This window comes from Staurois parvus, unplaced genomic scaffold, assembly GCF_062004578.1.
Source record: "Staurois parvus isolate SC_StPar_1 unplaced genomic scaffold, SC_StPar_1.0 ptg000299l, whole genome shotgun sequence".
Taxonomy (NCBI): domain Eukaryota; kingdom Metazoa; phylum Chordata; class Amphibia; order Anura; family Ranidae; genus Staurois; species Staurois parvus.
The window spans coordinates 8,821,341-8,844,486 of NW_028318095.1; the positions used below are offsets into that span (position 1 = coordinate 8,821,341).

The 23,146-nt window shown below is 41.3% G+C and overlaps 1 protein-coding gene across 1 annotated transcript; it reads left to right on the forward strand.

The window, feature by feature from the left end:
• The first annotated feature begins 1,299 nt into the window (after positions 1-1,299).
• On the forward strand, positions 1,300-23,146 carry CHMP2B (charged multivesicular body protein 2B). Its single transcript, XM_089682921.1, has 6 exons — positions 1,300-1,458; positions 12,019-12,110; positions 15,211-15,405; positions 17,444-17,546; positions 19,329-19,435; positions 20,910-23,146. Exons 1-6 carry the CDS (start codon positions 1,425-1,427, stop codon positions 21,021-21,023), a joined length of 645 nt encoding a protein of 214 aa, XP_089539047.1. The 5' UTR covers positions 1,300-1,424; the 3' UTR covers positions 21,024-23,146.

Genomic DNA, 23,146 nt, shown 5'->3' on the forward strand with positions numbered 1-23,146 from the left:
AGAAAAAAAATAAAGGGAATCGAATCGAATCAATTAGGCTACTTTCACATGGCAAAACCACATATGCGTTTTTACCGTGCTTTCTGAGCGGTTTTTAAATGACATGTGACTTAAGAACTGCACCAAAAATGCTTCTCAGAGGCATTTTTCAGGTGCTTTTTATTGATTTCAATGGGAAGAGGTGTTTTTGAGGTGTTTTTTTTTAACTGAACAAACATGCTCCAAAAACGCTGCAAGCACGAGTTTTTACACTGCAACAGAAGCGCAATGCCCCAGTGTGAAAACATAAATAGACAAACATGGGGAAGTGTTTTTGAGCTTTTCAAGTGCTTTTTTTTAATGCAACAATGCTTCAAAAACTCCTCAGTGTGAAAGAAGCCTAAGAATAGAATAGAATAGCTTAGAACAGGATAGAATAGAAAATCAAAGAATAAAATTGAAAAAGAATAGAAAAGATTAGAACAGAGAATCAAAGAATAGAATAGTGTAGAAAAACAATAAAATAGAAAGAATATAACTGCCTTCCAAAATTAGAATTTTGAATAAAATGAATTTGAACAGAATACATTAGAATAAAATAGAAAATAATAGAAAAGAGATTAGAAAAATACTTTACAAAAAACTGTGAGCTGTGCTATGGTGACATGAGTAGTGATCAACAAGGGCACTGTGAAAATTTTGCTGAAATAGAAATTTCCAGTATGGCCACGGAGCTCTTCATGTAGCCCACATACCATCAAAAACACATATGGATTGTGGATTATGGATTGTAACGTTAGAATTATTTTTGAATCCGTTCGAATTCGAATAAACAAAACAAATTCTGAAAAACGAATTAAACAAATCAAATTAAACAAAATTAGTCAAATAACGAATCGAAACGAACGTAAACAAAGCGAACATTTTCATTTTGCACGTCTAATAGGCGGTTTCAAGAGGGGCGGGAAGATGTCCATGATGATGCAACAAGTAGGCAAATACCAATGCAGGCCCATGGAATACAATGCACAGGCATGCTTCATACTACACGTTTACGTGTGAACTGTCCATGAGGAAAGTCTCTCACACGCATATACTGCCCTATGACCTGCGCACTGGACACTCATGTATTCCCCTGACAATAGCTGAGTCAAGTCTCTCAGGAAGGGCAGTGATTGGCTCTCTGTGTATTGCACGTTAGGAGGACGCAGGTCGTCTCACTACTATCAGGGCACATGACAGAACTGAACGTAATAGGACAGGTGACGGCAGAGCCAGTCATGTGACTATGGAGGAGAAGTGGGCGGAATCTCCAGGGCGACAGGAACGTCACGGGATGGGAGGGGCTGTTGCGGGACGGAGGGCTGGTCACGTGGTGGGGCGAAGTAGTGCAACCGGTTCCTGGTTGCAGAGTGAATGAGGAAATAGAACGAGCGGCCGCAGCCATGGCCTCCCTGTTCAAGAAGAAGACGGTGGACGGTGAGTGTGCGGACATTACATACCGCCGGACATTGTTTGGAGTGTACACTGTCTGGGACAGCTCCTGGGTGGCGGCAGGTGGCCCTCCTTCCTTCCTGAGGCCATTGGTCTGGGCACACCGGACTGATGTATGCTTTGCTGGCCCTCGGGTGTAGGTCACAGACTAGGCCTCACTGCTTCTCAGATGTTGGGATGTATAGGACGTGCTGGGACTTGTAGTTCCATGGAAACCTCTGCCTAGGTCGATCAGTGTGTAGAGCAGATTTTTGCTACTTCAGATCCCCCCATCATCCCTCCCTCCACAGCCTCTGTCTGTCTGGGCCTTTCACTGCCCCCCCCCCCACCACGATCTTCAGATGATCCCTCATCTCGTCATGACAGCCCTCGTTGTCACTGCCCTTTTATCACATTGGTGTTTGAGATACACCCTCCTGGGACTTTACTACAGAGGGATAATGGTCTACCTGGGACTTGTAGTTCAACAGCAGTACAGCCCCAGATTACCTGTGTACCCCTCCTACCTCCACACCCCCTGGAGCCCGCTGTCATAGCTGCACCTGGATGCTAGCCCCCCCCCCCCCCTCCTCTCTCTTTCTTCTTTGGATCATCTCTCCTTATTCTTTTCCTGGTGTCCATACCATATTCACATCTGCCATTCTTCCTCTTCTCTGAATGCCCCCCCCCCCCCCCCCTTTCCAGTTTCACTGTTTGTAGAAAAGCTCTACCCTCTTGTTTACAACAATGGTTAATGGCCCAGGTTAACTATGTAGCCCACTATTTTCCCTGCAGAGTCCACCTCCCCTCCTGACTTGTCTGCTTGTCCATACCTGGACCCGGCTGTCACAGCTTCACCTGGATGGCAGACTTAGATGTCACTTATTCCCCGTCCTCATCTCCTTCCCCCTCTTCTCTCTGTCCTCTTCTTTCTATTGTGCCTTGTTCTTTCCTCTCTTCTTTCTTTCTCTGTCCTGTTCTCTTTTCCATTTTCTCTCTGTCCTGTTGTCTCTTTCAGTATCTGTGTCCTTCTCTCTGTCCCCCATTCTCCTTTTCTATGTCTCTCACATTCTTTCTATCTCTTGTTGTGTATCTCTCTCTATGTCTTTTCCCTTCTTCTGTTGTGTGTGTTCTCCTTTTCTATGTCCTGATGTCTCTCTCTGTCCTGCTATCCCTCCTCTTTCAATCTCTGTCCATCTATCCCCCAACACACACACACCTGCTATTCCTCCCCCTTCTCTTTCTGTCTGTCTTTCCTGCTCTCTCTGTCTGTCCTGCTTTCTCTCTCTCTGTGTCCTGTTCTCTTCCCCCTGTTCCCTCTATCAGGTGTCCTTTTTTTCTTCTGGATGTCCCTCCTTATGCCTTCCCTGATGTACACATTATTGCTCAATGTTACGTCCCCCAATCTTACATTTCACTACTTTAAAAAAACAAAACTCCAGTCATTTATCAATTTGCTCATGCACCATAATTCTATACATATTTTCTGATCCTTCATACCTTTTTTTTCTATACTGCCATTGTTATAGTATCCTTTTTTTGCCAGGACTGTGTTCTTCTCCTCTTATCTATAGATGTCATTGTGTATGTCACTTGTTCTGTCTGAGTGTCTGTGTCTCTGTCTGCTCAGTCCTCCTCTCCTCTTATTGCTGCAGTGTCTACATGTCTTATTTCCTAAACATACCTCTCCTATTGTTGGATGCTTTGTACACAAATCTGCAAATCATACCAGGTCCTGTCTTCTAGCAGCTCTTCATTACTTGCTGTGAGGACTCTGATCTGTGACACAGATATTCTGACTTTGTGTTTTTGCCCCATAAATGTCTTTTAGAAGTTTAGGAATATATGCTGAAGACATGACTGACTGCTAGATCTGCCCTGCTGTGCATGCATTCCCTGATAGGATAGTAACAGTGTCATCAGAGGCTTTCCTCCTGGAGGAGATGATTTTTTACTTCTGTGTGAAGTGAATTAAATATTAAACCTGACTATACTTTGCCTACAGTGATTAATGGCTTGGTTGGGTATCAACTTTTTTTTTCTTTTTGCTATGCAAATATTAATGCTTGTTATTACTTTGCGTTCGTTTCTATGTTTAGAAACTTCCCATGGAAGATCCCAATGATTATTTACCCACGTGACACGGCGTATGACTCGAAACCGATGTCATGGCGTATCAGGTGATCACAAGGGGTTGGGTTAGAGAAGCTGATTCATGGACTGAGTCATAGAGCGTTTTTTTTTTTTTTTTGGTTCCACTATGATCGTGTTCATTGTTACAGAAGTGCTAATCTCTCCACTTGTAAACAGAATAGTCATTGTAATGCTGAACTCCTTGTGGAAAAACTATTTACTTTCCTCTGAGTTTATTGAAATGTATTTTATATATATATATATATATATATATATATATATATATATATATGGCTTTGAACAAAAATGAAACTTTACACAAATACACTGAGAAAAAACATTGAGCCCTTTATTGTAACCGCAAAGAGCTATTACTTACAGAAATCGTATTGCTTTGTTGTTGCTGCTTTCTCCTGCCAAAACATTAACTCTTGAAATGCTTGCAGTTTTATTGTTACTCTTTTGTACCATTTTATTAAGGCTAGATTTCCATCTTACATTTTGGGTAGATGCGTCCTTCAATGAAATCAATGGAAACGCAGCTTAGCTCATGCCTTAAAGACTAGTGTCATGACGTTGATACATGTAAATGCACCATGACATGCAAGAACTAATATAGATGTGCGTTATGACACACATTGACATCAAGTACAATTCATTGCAACATACATTGAAGACTCTCTTTTACGTCTTTTGATGTGCTTCCATTGAAATCAGTACAAATGCGTCAAAACACATCTCGGGACATGCCTTAAAGTATATGTAAACTCTCACCTTGAAACAACCTATTCAGTTTGAAATAGCAATGAAAGTCAAATAATTTGTGTATACGTATAAAAACATAATAAATATATTTGTTTCCATTTTGTACAAGTGGTCACATACCCTCTGTTTTCAGCTGCACAAGAAGTTTAGAGAACTGTGGGAAGAGAAACTGCAGGACACTGATCTCCCCATTGAATGGCTGTGCAGGGGGCACATGTTATGAAAAGTCTCATCATTGGAGGAGAGCATACTGAGTTCCCAGCACATCATTGGAGGAGAGCATACTGAGTTCCCAGCACAGCTAGAGAAGTGACCACACTGTGCTCTCATGCCTAGTGTGGTCAGTTTTTAATGGAAAAGCAGATGGACTGGCAGGAACACCAGGGATTTTACACAAAGGAAGCAATACAAAGAGAATATGATACTTTTTCATACAAGTACATGGTACAGTAGGCACATATCAGGAATATGAAATGTTGAGTTTGCATATTCTTTAAAAAACGTATCATGGCTCACGCCAACGTTTAATAAAGTACATAAATGCACCATGATATGTGTGAGCCACAGTTGATGTGCATTGATATCCTGAACAGTGCATTACAACGCACATTGAAAATGTACGTTGACATGCAATTTATTGCCCTTTTATTGAAATCAATGGAAAAGTATCAAAACCCCATCTTGAAGCATGTCATTACACAAGTTGACTCTTCATAATGCACATTAGGGCACCATGGCATGCATCAGGTTATGTTGATGTGCTTTATGAAGCCTTTCGCATCCAAAACAATGTGTTGCAGCACATGTTCAAAATGTGTGATGTGTTTAATGTGCACCAACATGAATCTTGATGTGCTTCCATTGATTCCAAAGGAAAACGCATCAGAGGGAAAAATGCATTGGTTTGAATTCAACCTGACTGACTAAATAATACATTTTACGTTTCTATTCTTTAAACAGTATAAGAAAACTCATTTTCTGTGAACTAGTTTAGATTTGCGTAAAGTCCTCTGTAATTTGTCATTGGAATATACTTGTGTACAGATGAGAGAAAATGAATTTAGAAATATCTTGTTGGGGATCATGAAAGTGTTGTAGTACATGGCAGACAGGAATAAATGTGAGTTCAGGGACCCATTGTGAGTGATAGCATGGTCTATATGCTGCAAACTGTCCTGATCACATTACCTGGATTACAGTGTTAGTTCTGTGGAATAGTAATAGTGACGTTCCCCTGGCTGCTCCCTCTTGTGGAATGTCTGGATTTTACAGCGTTTGTGTTGCATTGCATCAAATCTGTGTCTGCTTTGTCTTCTTACTGCAGCCTATAGATATATATATGAAAAGCAAACACTGCTGTACATGTCATATGAGTGTCTTCTACAGCACCAGGCACATAGCAACACAATAAGTTGTTACAATTACATCTTGGCGACTAGGGAAGAATAAGTCACTCTGTACTTTGTGACATATTTGTCATGACAGGGTGACAAAGCTAATTAGTAGCACAAGCTGTATTCCATCTCTGCGATATTGTGGCTAGACCTGGTCCCTGTGGTGCCATACTGAATTTTATTAGACTGGCAAGTGCTAGGGAACTCTGAGCTTGTCAGATAATTTAGCATTGTGGAGAATGGAAGGGGAAGTATTTGTACTTTGTTTTCTGTGAGTCCAAAAGTTCTTTGTGACTGTGTAAGACAAATACGTTGGTTGCTGCTTTTTCAATATGAGTGAAAATGAATATATGAAAACAGAATTGTGATTTTAAAATATGAGACAATGGCTCATAAAATATATTTTAACTTCCATATTCCTGGGGTGTAAGCATTGGAATCTTATCCAAGGAACTGTGGTAGACTGAAAACCAAATGATAACTGATTTTATCAGACAGTCCACAGCTCTTAGATCTCTTCCTTGTTTAAATTAAGGTAAAAATGTTGTTTTTTTTTTTTTTTTTTTAAATACATATATATATATATGCACTATATTGCCAAAAGTATTGGGACACCCCTCCAAATGATTGGATTCAGATATATAAAATTGATCACCTAGGCATGCAGACTGCTATGAACATTTGTGAAATAATGGGTCGCTCTCAGGAGCTCAGTGAATTAAAGAGCCACCTGTGCAATAAGTCCATCCGTGAAATTGCCTTGCTACTAAGTATTCCACGGTCAACTGTTAGTGGTATTCTAACAAAATGGAAGCAACTGGGAACAACAAAAACTCAGCCACAAAGGGGTAGGCCAAGTAAAATGACAGAGCGGGGTCAGCACATGCTGAAGCGCACAGTGTGCAGAAGTCGTCAACTGTCTGCAGAGTCAATAGCTAAAGACCTCCAAACTTTGTGTGGCCTTCAGATTAGCACAACAACAGTGCATAGAGAGCTTCATGGAATGGATTTCCATGGCTGAGCAGCTGCATCCAAGCCTTACATTACCAAGTGCAATGCAAAGCGTCGAATGAAGTGGTGTAAAGCATGCCGCCACTGGACACTTCTCTGTCTGGAAATCTGATGGACGTGCCTGGGTTTGGCAGTTGCTAGGAGAATGGTACTTGCCTGACTGCATTGTGCCAAGTGTAAAGTTTAGTGGAGGGGGGATTATGGTGTGGGGTGGTTTTTCAGGGATTATGCTTGGCCCCTTAGTTGCAGTGAAGGGAACTCTTAAGGCGTCAGCATGCCAAGACATTTTGGACAATTTCATGCTCCCAGCTTTGTGGGAATAGTTTGGGGATGGTCCCTTCCTGTTCCATCTTGACTGCACACCAGTGTACAAACAAGGTCCATAAAGACATGGATTAGTGAGTTTGGGGTGGAGGAACTTGACTGGCCTGCAGAGTCCTGACCTCAACCCGATAGAACACCTTTGGGCTGAATTAGAGCGGAGACTGCGAGTCAGGCCTTCTCCTCCAACATCAGTGCCTGACCTCACAAATGCACTTCTGGAAGAATGGTCAAACATTCCCATAGACACACTCCTAATCCTTGTGGACAGCCTTCCCAGAAGAGTTGAAGCTGTTTTAGCTGCAAAGGGCTTGCCAACTCAATATTGAACCCTATGGACTAAGACACTGATGCCATTAAAGTTCATGTGCATGTAAAGGCAGATCAGGTCTGTCACATGTGCTCAGGGTGAACCTGCTCTCATCTGTGAAAAGCACAGGGTGCCAGTGGTGGACCTGCCAATTCTGGTTTTCAGTGGCAAATGCCAATCGAGCTCTATGGTGCGGGGCAGTGAGCACAGGGCCCACTAGAGGATGTCGGGCCCTCAGGCCAGTGGCTTTCTGTAGGTCATTTTGTAGGGCTCTGGCAGTGCTCATCCTGTTCCTCCTTGCACAAAGGAGCAGATACCGATTTTGCTGATGGGTTAAGGACCTTCTACGGCCCTGTCCAGCTCTTCTAGAGTAACTGCCTGTCTCCTCGAATCTCTTCCTTGCTCTTGAGACTGTGCTGGGAGACACAGGAAACCTTCTGGCAATGGCACGTATTGATGTGCCATCCTGGAGGAGTTGGACTGCTTGTGCAACTTCTGTAGGGTCCAGGTATCGCCTCATGCTACCTGTAGTGACATTGACCCTAGCCAAATGCAAAACTAGTGAAAAACAGTCAGAAAAGATGAACAGGGGAAAAATGTTAGTGGCCTCCACCTGTAAAACCATTCCTGTTTTGGGGGTCATCTCATTGTTCCCATCTAGTGCACTTGTTAATTTAACACCAAAGCAGCTGAAACTGATTAACAACCCGCTCTGCTACTTAACTGACCAGATCAATATCCCAGGAGTTTAATTGACTTGTGCTACACTCTGATTAACCACTTGCCTACTGGGCACTTATACCCCCTTCCTGCCCAGGCCAATGTTTAGCTTTCTGCACTGTTGCACTTTGACAATTGCGCGGTCATGCAACACTGTACCCATATGAACTTTTTATAATTTTTTTCACACAAATAGAGCTTTCTTTTGGTGGTATTTTATCTCCCCTGCATGTTTTATTTTTTTGCTTTATAAACAAAAGAGCAAAGAATTTGAAGAAAAAAAGTTCTTTGTTTTCTATTATAAAATTTTGCAAACAGGTAATTTTTCTCCTTCACTGATGTGCGTTGATGAGGCTGCACTGATAGGCAGCACTGATGAGCTAGCACTGATGAGTGGCACTGCTTGACACTGATCATCAAGGCACTGATGATCAGTGCCAATCACTTCTCTGATAATTGCCGGTTATCGGCAGTACTTTCCTCACACTGTGACAGCGTGAGGAAAGTGCAGCCGATAACCAGCAACTGTATATACCCAGTGATCTGCTGTGTCATTGGACACAGCTGATAACGTGGTAATTGGCCATTTACCGTATCATGTGATCGCTGTATCCGTAGGACACAGTGATCACTGGTGCAGGCCACTGGGGGAGCGCAGGGGGCGTGTTCTGTAATGACATCCATGGACATCGGCCCAAAACCAGACAACCGTGCTGTAGCCATCCTCCTGCGGTAGGGAACCGGTTAAAAAGTGTTCCTTGAAGTTTTTTGGAGTAGTGTTTATACTGTATACAGCAGGTAAAATAAGTATTTTAACATTTCACTCATCACCATTTTTCTGGGTAAATATATCTCTAATGGTGCTATTGACATGAAATTTTCACTACATGTCGGTAACAACCCATACAATCCATACATGCAAAGAAACCTAAACAAATAAGTTTAGAAATTTTGTTATATGTAATAAAATGGCACAGGGAAAAAGTATTGAACACATGAAAGGGTGGTGCAAAAAAACATGGGAAGCCAAGACACCAGCTGAAATCTATCAGTAATTTGAAAACAATCCTGCCCTTGTCAGTGCAAATTTATTATCGGCTGGTTCAGTCTCAACCGATAGCCTAAAAAAAGTGTCTCATTACCAAGGTGTCACATCTCGTGATGGGTAAAAGCGAAGAGCTCTCTCAAGACCTTTGCAACCTTATTTTTGCCAAACATACTGATGGCATTGGTTACAGAAGGATTTCTAAACTTCTGAATGCCATTGAGCACTTTTGGGGCCATAATCAGGAAGTGGAAAGAACATCATTTCACCATTAACCGGCTACAACCAGTTACTCCTCGCAAGATTTCTGACAGGAGTGAAAAGAAATATCAAGAGTTGTCCAAGAGCTAAAGACAACTTGTGGGGAGCTTCAGAAATACCTGGAATTAGCAGATACAATTGTTTAAAAGAAAACTAAGTAATGCACTCAACCGACATGACTTGTATCCACTCACCACGCAAAACTCCATTGCTGAAGAAAAAGCATGTTGAAGCTCCTTTATAGTTTGCTGTACAACATTTAGACAAACCTGTGAATTACTGGGAGAATCTAGTCTGGTTAGATGGGACCAAAATTGATGCCATAATACACACCATATTTGGAGGTCAAAGGGCACTGCACATCATCCCCTGAGAGGACCCCACCACTGGACAGTCAGTAGGAAGGCAGTGACCTGAAAACCCTAAGAAGGACCCTGCTGGATGTAAACAGGAGAGACAGATGGCTTGGGACTGCAAAGTCGCGTGACTGCAGCTTTAAGCTGGTGTGGTGTGTATATTTTTTATTAACAGTTTGAGAATCCTAGTTAGAGACTGGAACTGGGCAGCCCTCCGCTGATGGAATAGGGTCTTCGTAAATGGTCTGGGGAAGGGCTCTTTTGTTGTGACATGCCTGCTTTTAATTACGTAGATGGGTTTACAGAGGGGATAGCACATGTCCCCTGAGTTTATCCAATAGATTCCAGAAGAGGAGGTTTGGACCACTCCGTCCAATACCATAGCACAGAGCAGGTAAGTATAACATATTTATTATGTTACAAAAAAAAAAAAATAAGACTTTACAACTACTTTAACACACATTAATGTGCATTACATCATTTGTTAACACATTTTGCCTTAATTCAGCTTTTTTTATATGACTGCCAACACAACCCTGAGCGACCCAAAACTACACCTGATCCTTTTTTCCTAACACAACTCCCAGTATTTTGTTACCATGCATTGCCTTAGATCATTGCCTTTTGTTTTAAATGACATGCTAAGGAACTATCATATGCCAATGCTGGTCTACACCTGCAGGTGATTCAGGGAGAAAAAAATCTTTATAAAGCAAAAAAAAAAAAAGTGTGTGTATCCATTGCGCCGACGGATAAAACGTAAAAGGGTTGGACAGAGAGCAGGGGAGAAGTGTGTACATGTGACTATAGGAGCCTGGCAAGCTCCCAAGCTGTCTGTTTTTCTTCAGTCCACCGATCAGTTTTCTCCCATCATCCACCGCTGCTATGATGCCTGTGCATCTCCTCTTGGCCAACAGGATTGCAGTGGGGGGTTGCTGCCAGAGCCAGGCCTGTTGTCTGCCAACCGCCATGCAAGTAGAAGGGAGAGCAGCCGCCACTGTAATAAGCCAGGCATCATAGGTGCAGAACTGCGGGGAGAGGAAGAGAGAGCCTGGGGTGAAGGCAACTGAGCGGTGAGCTGACAAAGGATAGCAACAGACACAGAAAGACCAGGCGTCTGTCATTCAACCCTCTGGAGCCGCCTCTTGAATTGACAAAAAAAGTCATGTGGGGCGTCTTGCAGAGGTAAAGAGAGATCGCATGGACTTACAGGGTAGCTTGCTTGTGTGATCAGAGTGGCAATGGTGCAGCCAGATGGTCACAGCTATACTATTGCCAATAACAAGAAAGTTCTTGGAACTGGCAGGGTCAACTAGGTAGGTACTAGTAGGGAAAAGTTAAATGCTGGAAAGCTTCTACATATATCTTTAGAATAGATTTTTAAGTAATAGACTTACATTTTTGTGGATTTGATGACACTTTGACCCTTCCCAGTTGCTCCGTTTAGGACTGGCATCAATGTGATAACGTGTGCTTAGCCAATTTGTACATACATACTAGGGCCAGTTTGGACAGCAGCCAAATAACCTGCCAGCATGGTTTTGGAGTGTGGGAGGAAGCCAGAGTACCTGATGGAAACCCATGCCGGCAGAAGGAGAACATGCAAACTCGATGCAGATAGTATCCTGATCAAAATTTGAACCGACGGCCCTCAGTGCTCTGAGACATAAATGCTAACCAATCCTCTGTGCTGCCCTTTCTCCCTGACACTGTAGGGTCATTGCATGCTCCCTGGATCAACAATCTTGGGTGTTATTACTTGTATATATTTAAAAACACAGCCAGACTTTTTGTTTAAACAATCTACAGATCTGTCTAGAACTCGCTCCTATAGGAATGGGTAATAATTTTGAAAAATAGAGAAACAAATCCATATTAAGAAGCTGCACTGAATAATAATAGCTGTAATTACTGTATATCGGTACTTCTCTGAGGCGGTAACAGCTGTTGATTGCTTTTACTAGACCCCGCCATTGTATAACACACTTCTGTTTTTTTCAGCAGACCCCATTCCTCTAGATGTGAAATACAAGGTCTCCTAAATTGTCTGCTATGAAATATTCATATGTACAAGTCTTCCTTTACCATCAGCTGGTTATTGCTGTTCTCATCAGCAATCACATAGCTGACCTCACACATTATTAACACTACGGAAGGAGAGGAAGAAGCACACACATAGGTTATAAGAAATGTTCTCACACATTTATGTGGACAGTTTTTTATGTGTAAACTTGTTTGTTCTCCTTGCAGACATAATAAAGGAGCAGAATAAGGAGTTAAGAGGCACTCAGAGGGCTATAACCCGAGATCGAGCAGCTTTGGAGAAACAGGAAAAACAGCTGGTAAGTGAACTAAACACTCCTAAACCTTTTAGTGTCTTTGTTTATGCTCATCATGATATAGTGCAAATCTCTTCTGTGGGGGAAAATGACTTTTTTGTTTTTTATGCTGCATTCCCTTCAATTTATCTCTAATACAGTATGTTAACTGCGTAGAGTCTAAATCTAGCCAACTACCAGATTAAGGTGTTAGAGATTGTTCATGGATCTTATTTGTGTCCTATCTTGAGCATCGAGGCCACAGAAAAGTAGCTGTCATTCAATAGCATACTGCAGAAGAGCAGACTGATGTCTCAATGAGCTTTCTGCTTTTTTGGAAGGCATTGCTTTAAAAAAAAACAAAAACAAATGTATAATTGACATTATAGGTTATTTACTAAAATTGGAACATGCAAAATCTGGTGGTGCAGCTCTGCATAGAAATCAATCAGCTTCCAGGTTTTATTGTCAAAGCTTAAAGCAGAACTCCGGGCAAACATTTCTCTACATGTCCTTGTTGCTGATTTCCTACCTTCACTGAATAGGTCATCCATCTTCTGGTTCACTCAGTAGTTGCTCTTAAATAGCCTATTCATTTTCAAATCAAACCATTAATTCTCTTTGGTTTCCTGTTTGCAAGACTGGAGGCTGCTATGCCTCCTATTCACCCAACCAGTGGTCTTGGCACATCCTTTCGGTAGTTCTTTCTCCAGGAAGCAGTGGTGTAATTCAGCCCCGATGCAGTGGTGGGCAGTCCAAGACTCTCAGACACATGCAACATGTACAGGCCTAGTGCTTGATGGGAATTGGCATTTCCCTGTGATTGATGGGAACTGTAGTTTCCTGCTACTGCAGAAAGACAGGAGAGGATATGATGTAATTCCTGCTGTTGCACCTCCTCCTTGGCAGAGCAGATGCTGTTATCTTTTGAATTGTAGATATGAGGTCATGAAAGTTCAAATATACTTTTTCTCCTGAATGGTAAGGATTTTCAAAATGTTAATAACTGTTTAGTGTTTTATGTGGGGGGTGTACTAATGAGTATTTGTGTATTTTTTTTTTTTTTGCCTATGCCAGAGTTCTTCTTTAATTGAATAAGCTGATAAATTACTATGTACAGCTGCACCAGATTCTGAGTGCTATTGTTTAGTAAATCTCCCCCACTGGCTTCTATCCACCTTCTGTCCAAGGCTTGCTCCACTTTTGTGACCATGTTTCATGTTACTCCTAGATTAAGGTGTAACTTTCCAAACCCTTCTCCCTAAATCCTCCCACTTACCTGATTTGCATACAGCCCTTCATCAATTCGTAGGCATCTGTAAATGGTAAGACTACACAAGCTACCACCTTGGGACTCCTAGATATCAGTGGAGTACAGTTGCAGTCATATCACGGATCTGGGCCTAGGAGAAGAATCTGCAAGAGCAACTGCATTGCAACCCTGATCCACTGATTGTGCTTGCAATGCCTTGAAGGCCTGAATTCTGAAATTAATACCTGCACGTTTTCTTTAATCAACGTGGGTGCATTTTACTTTTTTTTTTTTTTTAATGCCTTTAACCAATGAAACATGGACTATATTACACTTTTTTTTTTTTTTTTTTTTATTTCTTTAATTTAGTTTGAAGAGCTTTACAATTATCTCTTCTGGTACTACATAACACTTCCTGGTTTGGGCTGCTTCCTTCTGCCTCTCTTAACTGCTCATTGTCTCCTCACTGCAATGTGTCTTATTACTGCTCAATAGAGAAGGGCAAGCTAGGAAGTGTCAATGAATATTGTGATTCACCTGTAAGAGCGTCACAGGATTTAAGGTACTCAAAGTGTACATCTAAGGGTATGTGAAGGCACCTCTTCATACCTGCATGTTATTATTAAAGCCAGCTTGGCAAGCTGTTAACAGACAGATGTACTTTAGCAGTGATATCAGATGGCATTAAATACTGGACAAAGAGCAGACTGCTTAGTGTGAAGTGCAGTTCCTGTAGAAACTTAGCATCTAATTGGAATTAATCATGTACTAGTCTGAGTTTGGTGAGGATGCTGGGAAAATATTTCTGAAATGAAAGACACTTTGGTAAATTGATATTGAGATTACTTTCCTTAACCGCCTCCCACTTGCCATGTAAGGAAATGATGGGCGCAAAGTGGTTTTCCCGTTCTGGGAGGACATCATATGATGTCCTCCCACTCTAACCGCGCGTGCGCGCCGATCGGTGGTGCACTGTGTCCCTGGGACACAGTGGATCACTGATCAGCGGAAAAAGCCGATGACTTCAGCTCTGTTATGTAATCAGCTGTGTCCAATCACAGCTGATCTCATGTAAATAAGGAAATGCCGGTTAACGGCATTCCTCTCCTCACCAGCTGTCACGCTGACAGTTCGTGAGGAGAGGAGAGCCAGTAATCGGGCATTCCTCAGAGGGGACATCTACACTGATCATCAAGGCACTGATGATCAGTGTAGCCACATCAGTGCCACCTGTCATTGCCATCAATGCCACCAGTCGGTGCCCATCAGGGCACATCAATACCACCTGTCGGTGCTTACCAGGACACATCAATGCCACATATCCGTGCCCATCTGTGCTGCCTTTCAGTGCCACCTATGAGTGCTGTCAATCAGTGCCTCCTAACAGTGCCCGTCAGTGCCTCCTATCAGTGCCATATGAGTACTGCTTTTCAGTGCCCCTCGATGTCTGTGAATGCCCACCAGTGATGCCTGTCAATGCCCATCAGTGCCATCTACCATTGCAGCCTATCAGTGCCCATCACAGTTGTGATTTAAATACCACCAAAAGAAAGCTCTATCTGTTTAAAAAAAATAACAATTTCACATTGGTGCAGTGTTGCATGACCGCACAATTGTCATTCAAAGTGCGACAGTGCTGAAGATTGGCCTGGGCAGGAAGGGGGTGAAAGTGCCTGGTAGGCAAGTGGTTAAAGCTGTAGATGTGATTTGGGGGCACATTAAACGTTTTTGTGTTTATTATCCTTCCGTTCATTTACACTTTTAGTAAGAGGATATCTGTTTTGACCATGTGTTTCATTTCATTGTGTATGATATATGCAATCCTGTGTTTGCCTTTCTACTTAAGAGTTTTCATTTTCTCAATCTTGTCAGGAAATGGAAATAAAAAAAATGGCGAAGGCAGGAAACAAAGATGCCTGCCGGATACTGGCAAAGCAATTAGTACAGCTCCGTAAGCAGAAAACACGAACCTATGCTGTGAGTTCCAAAGTCACATCCATGTCGACGCAGACCAAAGTCATGAGCTCCCAGATGAAGATGGCCGGTGCAATGTCTACCACAGCTAAGGTGAGACCACACAGCTGCTACATACAATAGTTACTTGAAAAGTGATTAACTGAACTTAAAGAAAACCTCCTGGCAAGAAACTATACTGTAGTCTCCAGTAATGTCTGGAACTTGCACTAATTATTACACATAATGCAGTTTTTCAGTTTTTTTTTTTTTTTTTCCAAAAACAATTTTATTGAGAGAAGAGGCACAATGATAACATATACAGGTTACATTCAGATCATGTAAAAAACTCAGTAAATGCCCGTATCCCCTAACGGGATATACATCTGAGGCAAACATAGTTTCATCATATAACAGTGCTGAAATTAAGAATACACAAAAAAAACATGCTCCAAACAAAAACTGACATGCAGAATGAAGTGAACATAACAATTGGGTACATGAATCAGCCAATCCTCATATAGTCCCTCTAAATACAGAATGCAATGCATTTTCTTTTCAGCTGTTACCACCCCTCACATTCATGCAAATCTGTACCTTGAAATTTGAGCACAAATTAGGAACTGATGTGCAGTGTTCAGCATGGGTTCTTCTGCAGCGTGAAAAAATAATCCTGTATGCCTGGCCTGATGTTATGTTAGAACCTTTTTCAACCAAGTTGCCTTCAGGTCTCTTCAGGAGTTCCTTGGCAAAATGGACAAAAATTATATACAAGCCAGTGAGTGGATCAAGCCTGCCATTTAGTTACACAAAGCCACAGGTTTTCATTGTGTACCATTACAACCTTCTAGCTGCCAGTGTCCTAACACCCAGTGATGTCATTCACAAGATGGGTACACTTTTTTTTTTTTTTTTCCCATTCAGTTCAGTGGGCTGGATAAAAAAAAAAGAGAGATTGTTGTACTGACTAAGCGATGTTAGTGCAGCAATCTCTCTTGCTGTGCCTTTGTGTTCTGACAGGCATGTGGTTTTGGCCTAAATTCTTTGAGCTGGAGGGTAGGGATAGCATAGTCTGCTTTTTGGTAGAGCAGAAATGACTTTGATTGTGTGCCATACATGGATAGGCATGCTGCTCTAGTTCTATTCCCCTCGCTCAGACTTGGTTTGGGAGATTACAGTATGTGCTATTCAGGATCTACTTTATTACACTATTTCATCTAACTTCAGGGAGGGATTGAGAACTGGGGAGTTGTGTTTGAAAACCTTGTGGTGTGCTGCTGCTTATTTATAGTTCAGTTAAGGCCAAGGGCACAGAATAGCACTGCATCACCCTGACTCTGCAGTGCTGTAAAGGCAGATGAACCACACGACTGGCTGAACAGCTTTACAAACATTAAGCTGACCATACATTATACAGTTTTCTTGTTCAACTTCCTTTTAGTTTTACCTTCAATGTGTAGTGTAGTGCAAGGGCCTGCCTGATTGCATACAAATTTTAGTGTTTAGATTTGACCTCATATTATATGGTTTTGGCAAGCCTAAAGGAAAATTGTACAAGAAAATTGTATATTGTATGGCCAGCCTTAGTGGTATAGAAGTGCACAGATATATTTTTCAACTGTGAATATATTGGTTTGCCTGTTTTTTTGTTTTTTTGTTTATTATTAAAAGTTGGTTATATTTGTTTTTATATTTTGTTTTGTTTCACTGCTAAGTTTAAAGCCTATTCCAGCCAAAGTATGAACTCCTCTCCCTCCAACCACTCTCTAACCCATCCTGCAAGTTTTTTTGCTGTTTTTACCCTCTCGAAGGAAGTTATACTCCCCTAAATCTGTCCAAGTCTCTACTGGGGCTGTTCATGTGCGTGGGGGACTGCTATCCCAATGCTGCAGATGGTCCCTTGCTGGCCAGTCCAATACTTTCTTTTTTGCTCATGTCATTTCACTTCTGGAATCTGAGAAAACATTGCTGCTGGATAGCCATTAGGAAGTGTCCATGTCATGTAGACAGTGAGGTAGATACCCTGACAAATGTAAACAAAAGAGAACTTTTTTTTTTTTCCTCAAGTCCAGCAATCAGTTGGGGGTGGGAGGGAACTTTAAATTATCAGTGGTTTAAAACTTTTCAAACAATGTAGTATTTTTGTTTTTAGACCATGCAAGCAGTAAACAAGAAGATGGATCCACAGAAAACCCTTCAAACGATGCAAAATTTCCAGAAAGAAAATATGAAAATGGAAATGACAGAAGAAATGAGTAAGACATTTTATATCTTGTTTTATTGCACTTTTTTGTTAGGCTTCACACTGGAGACTTCGTACATCAGTACAGATATATTTAGGTCCAGCTGAATTTCTGTGAGCCATATTTATAAAGGTGCTGTTCAGCACAATTCCTATCACAATTATGGTGGTTGTACTGTTCTATGAATTCTGTATATGCACCTCTATGAAGGTATGCAGTAGCTTTCTATCTTCAGCACAGATTTTAGGATGAAAATTTGTTTAATTCGGCAGGGTAACTTTGAGCTGCAGTTTTTACAACACACTGCAGTGTATTGCTGATTAATGCATTTGCTTGTTCAAAAATTAAGTGTAAGTAACTGGACAAAGGACTGCTGGGGCACATAGCAGGCTGGAAGACTGGCAATCTGATCAACCTCTAAGGGAAATAAATCCATCCTCAGGATATCAAACAAAATCAGACTGTCGTAAGGAATGGCATAGCATTGATTTTTTTTTTTATTTTAAAATGTTTTTATTTCAATGTACTATTAAAGGCAATTAAAAACAAAAAAAGTCATGCTTACCTGCTCTGTGGAGTGGTTTTGCACATAGCAGCCCTGATCCTTCTCTTCTCTGGTTCCCACCTGCACTTCTAGCCCCTCCCTCCTGCCAAGTGCCCCCAGAACAATCCGCTTACTATGGGGCACCCAAGCGGGCTTCCTTCCGCCAAGCTGATGCTCTTGTGTCCATTCACACACAGAGTTGTGGCCTGCCCTGCCCCTTTTCTCTCTTAATTGACTCACTGGCTGTGGTTGACAGCAGCGGAAGCCAATGGCTAAGCCAATGAGGAGGAGAGAGTCCCTGGAGAGCTGAGGCTCTCGTGCACATTGCTGGATCACGATGGGGCTCAAGTATGTATTTGGGGGTGCTGCTGCACACAGAAGGCTTTTTTACTGTCCATGCATAGAATGCAGGTCGGTAAAAAAACCTTGAGCCTTTACATTCCCTTTTAAATGAGTACTACTGCTGGCTTCAAACACCTAGTAACCTTTTGGCAAACGTTTTTCAGATGGCTTACTGCCATCCTTGGGTTGATTATTAGCATGTCTGCCAAGCAGTTGTCACATGCAAATGCTTCCCTAAATCAACAACTGCTATTGAAAGTAGATACCTAGTGGTACAAGCATGCTTGCATACCTTGTAAAGCCCCTTGGTAGCTCTGAAACCTTGGTGCTTCATCATGCATATTTTGGCCAGCTGAGATAGTGAAGTGCTCAGACTACACATCTTTGTTGGTCAAGGGGGTGGTGTGCCATTATTCAAACAAGTTATTAGGTGCAGGATGTAATTTATATCAAACTGTTCACAGTACAGCGATTGTTTAACTGAAGACTTTTTTTTGCTGCATATGAATGTATTGACCCAATTTTCATGGAAGGGTCGTTTACCCTAATAGGCCATAGTGGCTAAGACATTGGTATATGTTTATAAAGCGCCAACAATTTAATCAGCACATAGATTATATATATATATATCAGTCCCTGCCCTGAAGGAGCTTACAGTCTAAGGTCCCTAACTCACACATACCAGGTCCAATTTAAACAGGATCCAATGAACCTACCAGCATGTCTTTGGAGTACCCAGAGGAAACCCATGCAAGTACTGCTATGGTGGGATTCAAAACGACGACCCTAGTATTGGTAGGTAGAAGTGCTAACCACTCTGCTGCTTATGGATTTTGGATGTTATGAGAGGTATTGGCCTTTGGTAAGATTTTGACACATTTCATCTGACCTCTGTTTATTTTTTACAGTAAATGACACATTGGATGATATTTTTGATGCCTCAGATGATGAAGAAGAAAGCCAGGACATTGTGAATCAGGTTCTAGATGAAATTGGAATCGAAATCTCAGGAAAAGTATGTGGCATTTCTGAACTTGTCCCCTTGACATTTACTTTTTCCACCAAGTTTTGATCGCTCTCAACTGTCCTTAATGCTGAAGGGCATGCAGGCTGGTTTTGGCATGACAGGGGTTGCATATTTGCTGTTCCCTAGTGTCCAAGGAGTTTTACAGATCTGGAAGAAATACACAAAGCACACCAAGATTCAAGTTAGACTATGTATTAGGGGTGCACTGAAATTGCAGTGGCAAAAAAGTTTTGGCTCTTATCGATTGTTGGCTGATATGAAAAAAAGCAGCGATACAGGTGCCGAAAAAACCCCCACCCCTTCGGCACTGCCGCCCGCCGCTGGGTAGTTCTGAGCCTCACCTGAGAAACCAGCGAACAATCCTGACGCTGGGCATAGAGATTAGTGAAGGAAAGATGGCCTCCACTCATTTCTATGCCCTTGGAGGACTGGAGAGATGTCACTTCCAGTGTCTTGTAAACAAGGCTTTTTTTTTTTTTTGATCTAATGCTTTACATTGTAGAGGAGTTATGTGGGGCCTTATTGATCCCATATCTCTTTATAAAGAGGACCTGTCAGTAATTATTTCTATCACAAGGGATGCATGCAATCCTTGTGATAGGAATAAAAGTAATTATAATTTTTTTAAAGGGACAGTGCAAAATCTCCCCCCCAAAATTGAAATAAATGGAAAAAAAAAAGTTTAAAGTGCCCCCCCCCCCCCCTTCTTACCTGATTCTTTTCTCCCGGGGCAGACGGCACTCCTCCATTTGCCAGCCGTATCCAGTGCAGATTTATGCACCCTGTGTTGGTCTTGTTAACATTAGGACCTTAGAACGCTGGAATGGAGGAGAGAAGACGCTGCGGTGACCTATCTAGACATGCAGATGATCTGGTAATTCAATGCCCTCTTGATATAAACAAACAGTTGACCCTTGCAGTGGGGCTACACTCCCCACTGAATTGTTTATGAAGTTGGGCTTTAATTGAACCTACTGGTAGCCTCTCACAGTCTATGGTAAGTTCTGGACTGCAGAGTTCAGAGAAGGGGAGGAAGAAGTGCAAGTGATAGGAGGAAGCAGAAAGGGCTTATCCGCATGTTGCTCCTCCTTCAGTGTCATAGGCTGATGATAGGGATGAAACTTGTAAGTGAAAGTGCTGCAGAGAAAAGTCAATCCAGGAGATGCTATGCAACAGAGCTGTGTAAATCTCTGGACTGAAAGGACAGAATGCAAATCCTTTGTTAGATAAAACTGCTCTCATGTATGTATTTCATTGTGTATTTAGCTGTTTGCCTGAAGTTCAGTATTAAGCCTATATAATGTTTTGGGGTTCGGGGTAAGAAATTTTCCAGCAATAAAAAAAAAAAAATGGTACATGTAAACCTAAAATGGCCAGAAAAGGCTTGGTCTTCAAACTAGGCATGATCTGTGGTTCATAATTCTTGAAATATCTAATGTTCATATGTAAATTTTTTTTGCAGATGGCAAACGCTCCATCAGCCGCCAAAGGCCTTCCCTCCGCAGCCTCATCCAAAACATCAACCATATCTGATGAAGAGATTGAGCGCCAACTCAAGGCTTTAGGAGTAGATTAACAAGCTGGTAATACCAAGACCTTTGCTCTGTGTGGACTTGTATTTTGGCTACCTGGAACTACACAATATCTGTTCTGGAGAAGAGTGACTTATTTTTAGAGGACTTGAGGGACTGACTTTTTTTTTTAACCTAACGGACACCACAGTTAGCTGTATAATAGTAATAACTGTATATAGGATAATGATACCTTAATGTACAGATTTTCCTTTTTCCCCCAAAAACAGATATATGTTGGATCATCAGCAGTGTACAATTATTTAAAAATTTCCCACTTATGACAGGTCTATAAATTGGGTTAAACATTATAAGCCTACTAAACTCCATTGGTTTGTAGAAATAACATAAACATTGTTCTAAGTAATGAATTTTCAGTCATTTGCATGGTAAGAAAGCATGCCAGTGCAGTTTACATTGATTCTTTAGCTTTTTGCCATACCCCATGGCTTATTTCACTTCAAGGATTCTGTAGTGTACTTTGAATGCTGCTGAAGGTGAGAGCATTGTTCAGTCACTGTATTTATTGGGTTGTTTTATTTTCATAAACTTGTCAACAAACAATAGGTTATTTAAATATGAAAGTGTTCATTTTATAACTGCGACTCTGCCAAAAATAAATGTACTGAAGATTCTGGTCTACACGGTGAAAGATTCTCCTCCGTTTGCACATGTGTTGTCACAAGCCATGCATCTTCGTTTTTTGTTTTTTTTTCTTCTTCAGAGATCCTAATATGACAATGCATTGTTTATCAGCGGTCAGGAGTTTGCACATTTGGTGACCTAATTTGGAGTTACAGTAACATTTGGGATAAGTTTTTGACATGTGAGAGAAGAGAAAGTGGTGGTTCAGTCACAAGAGTTCTGCACCACTAGGAAAACTATTGGTGGGAAAGCTGTTTGTAGGTTGTTCATAAAAGAAAAATTTCCAGGTGCAAGTGTGAAAATCTATCAAAACCGAAGAAAAAGGCAAAGGAAAGCATTGGTTCAGTGTATTCATACCAGACTTGTCACTGAGAATGTAAATTGTATTTCCACATGTGCAGTCGAACTGGGAAAAGACCTACTTTATATTTGTTACCTTGCTTTTTATGTTTATACTTTTTCATAGCGCTTAATTTACAAAAAGATCTTCCTCCCTCTTTTACATCCTCTTTTCTACTTGATTCTCACTTTCTATGTAATTTTTATGACTGGGCTGTTGAGTTCTTTGAACACTGGCTCTCCTAACAAAGCGTTAAAGATGATCAGGGCTTGATTGGTTCATTGTATGTTAATGCACCAAAAAAAAAAAAAAACTCCATTTATCATCCCATTGTCATTTATCTAAAGCAGTATAGCACCTATGCATAATCCTGCTCCATATGAAGCAGGAGTATGAGGATTTATGTTGGGTGAATGGAAAGACATAACAAACAAATATATAAACCTTTTAGTAGGGGTTTCCCAAATTTTACTGCAACCTGCAAATACACTTTAAGGTGTTTTGTTTTTCTTTTAAATACAAAGTCCATTTGGAAGTGATATTTTAATCCTGGGTGTAGGCCAATGAGTCGATGGCTGCTGCTGCTATCTCTGAACATACTCTAACAGGACTATTGCTGTTTCTGTTCTGGGCTAAGCTGACCATGGATGGATTAGTTTTTTTTTGTTTTTTTTTTTCAACCTGCTGATTGAGCGAAAAAAATGGACCTGAGTCCTCATTCACATGTTCAAGGTGGAATCCTGCTGTGTTGTTGTTTTCTGACAGCAGGCTGACTGGTACTACCTACAGAATCACTGGCTGAAGTATGCGTCTATTTAATGCAGTTGTTAGTTGTCATGGGACACTAGGGATTTGTAGCTACATGGAGAACATTTGTAGCCAACTTCAGCAGCTCGTTGAATTGTTAGTATCCACACAGATATCTGCTACAAAGCTCCTAGTGTGACATGACCCCAACACTGTTCCAGTTCGGAAACTGAAAGACTCCTAATTGCATTTCTGCATTTACTACTTTGCCATTTGTTTTACTAATAGTTTGTTGACAAGATTTGGGGAACTGAGAACCATTGTTTTATTCCATTTCCTTGTGCTGTCAACCTCTAATTTTGTGCCTTTGTAAATTAAAGCCTTATCATAACCATC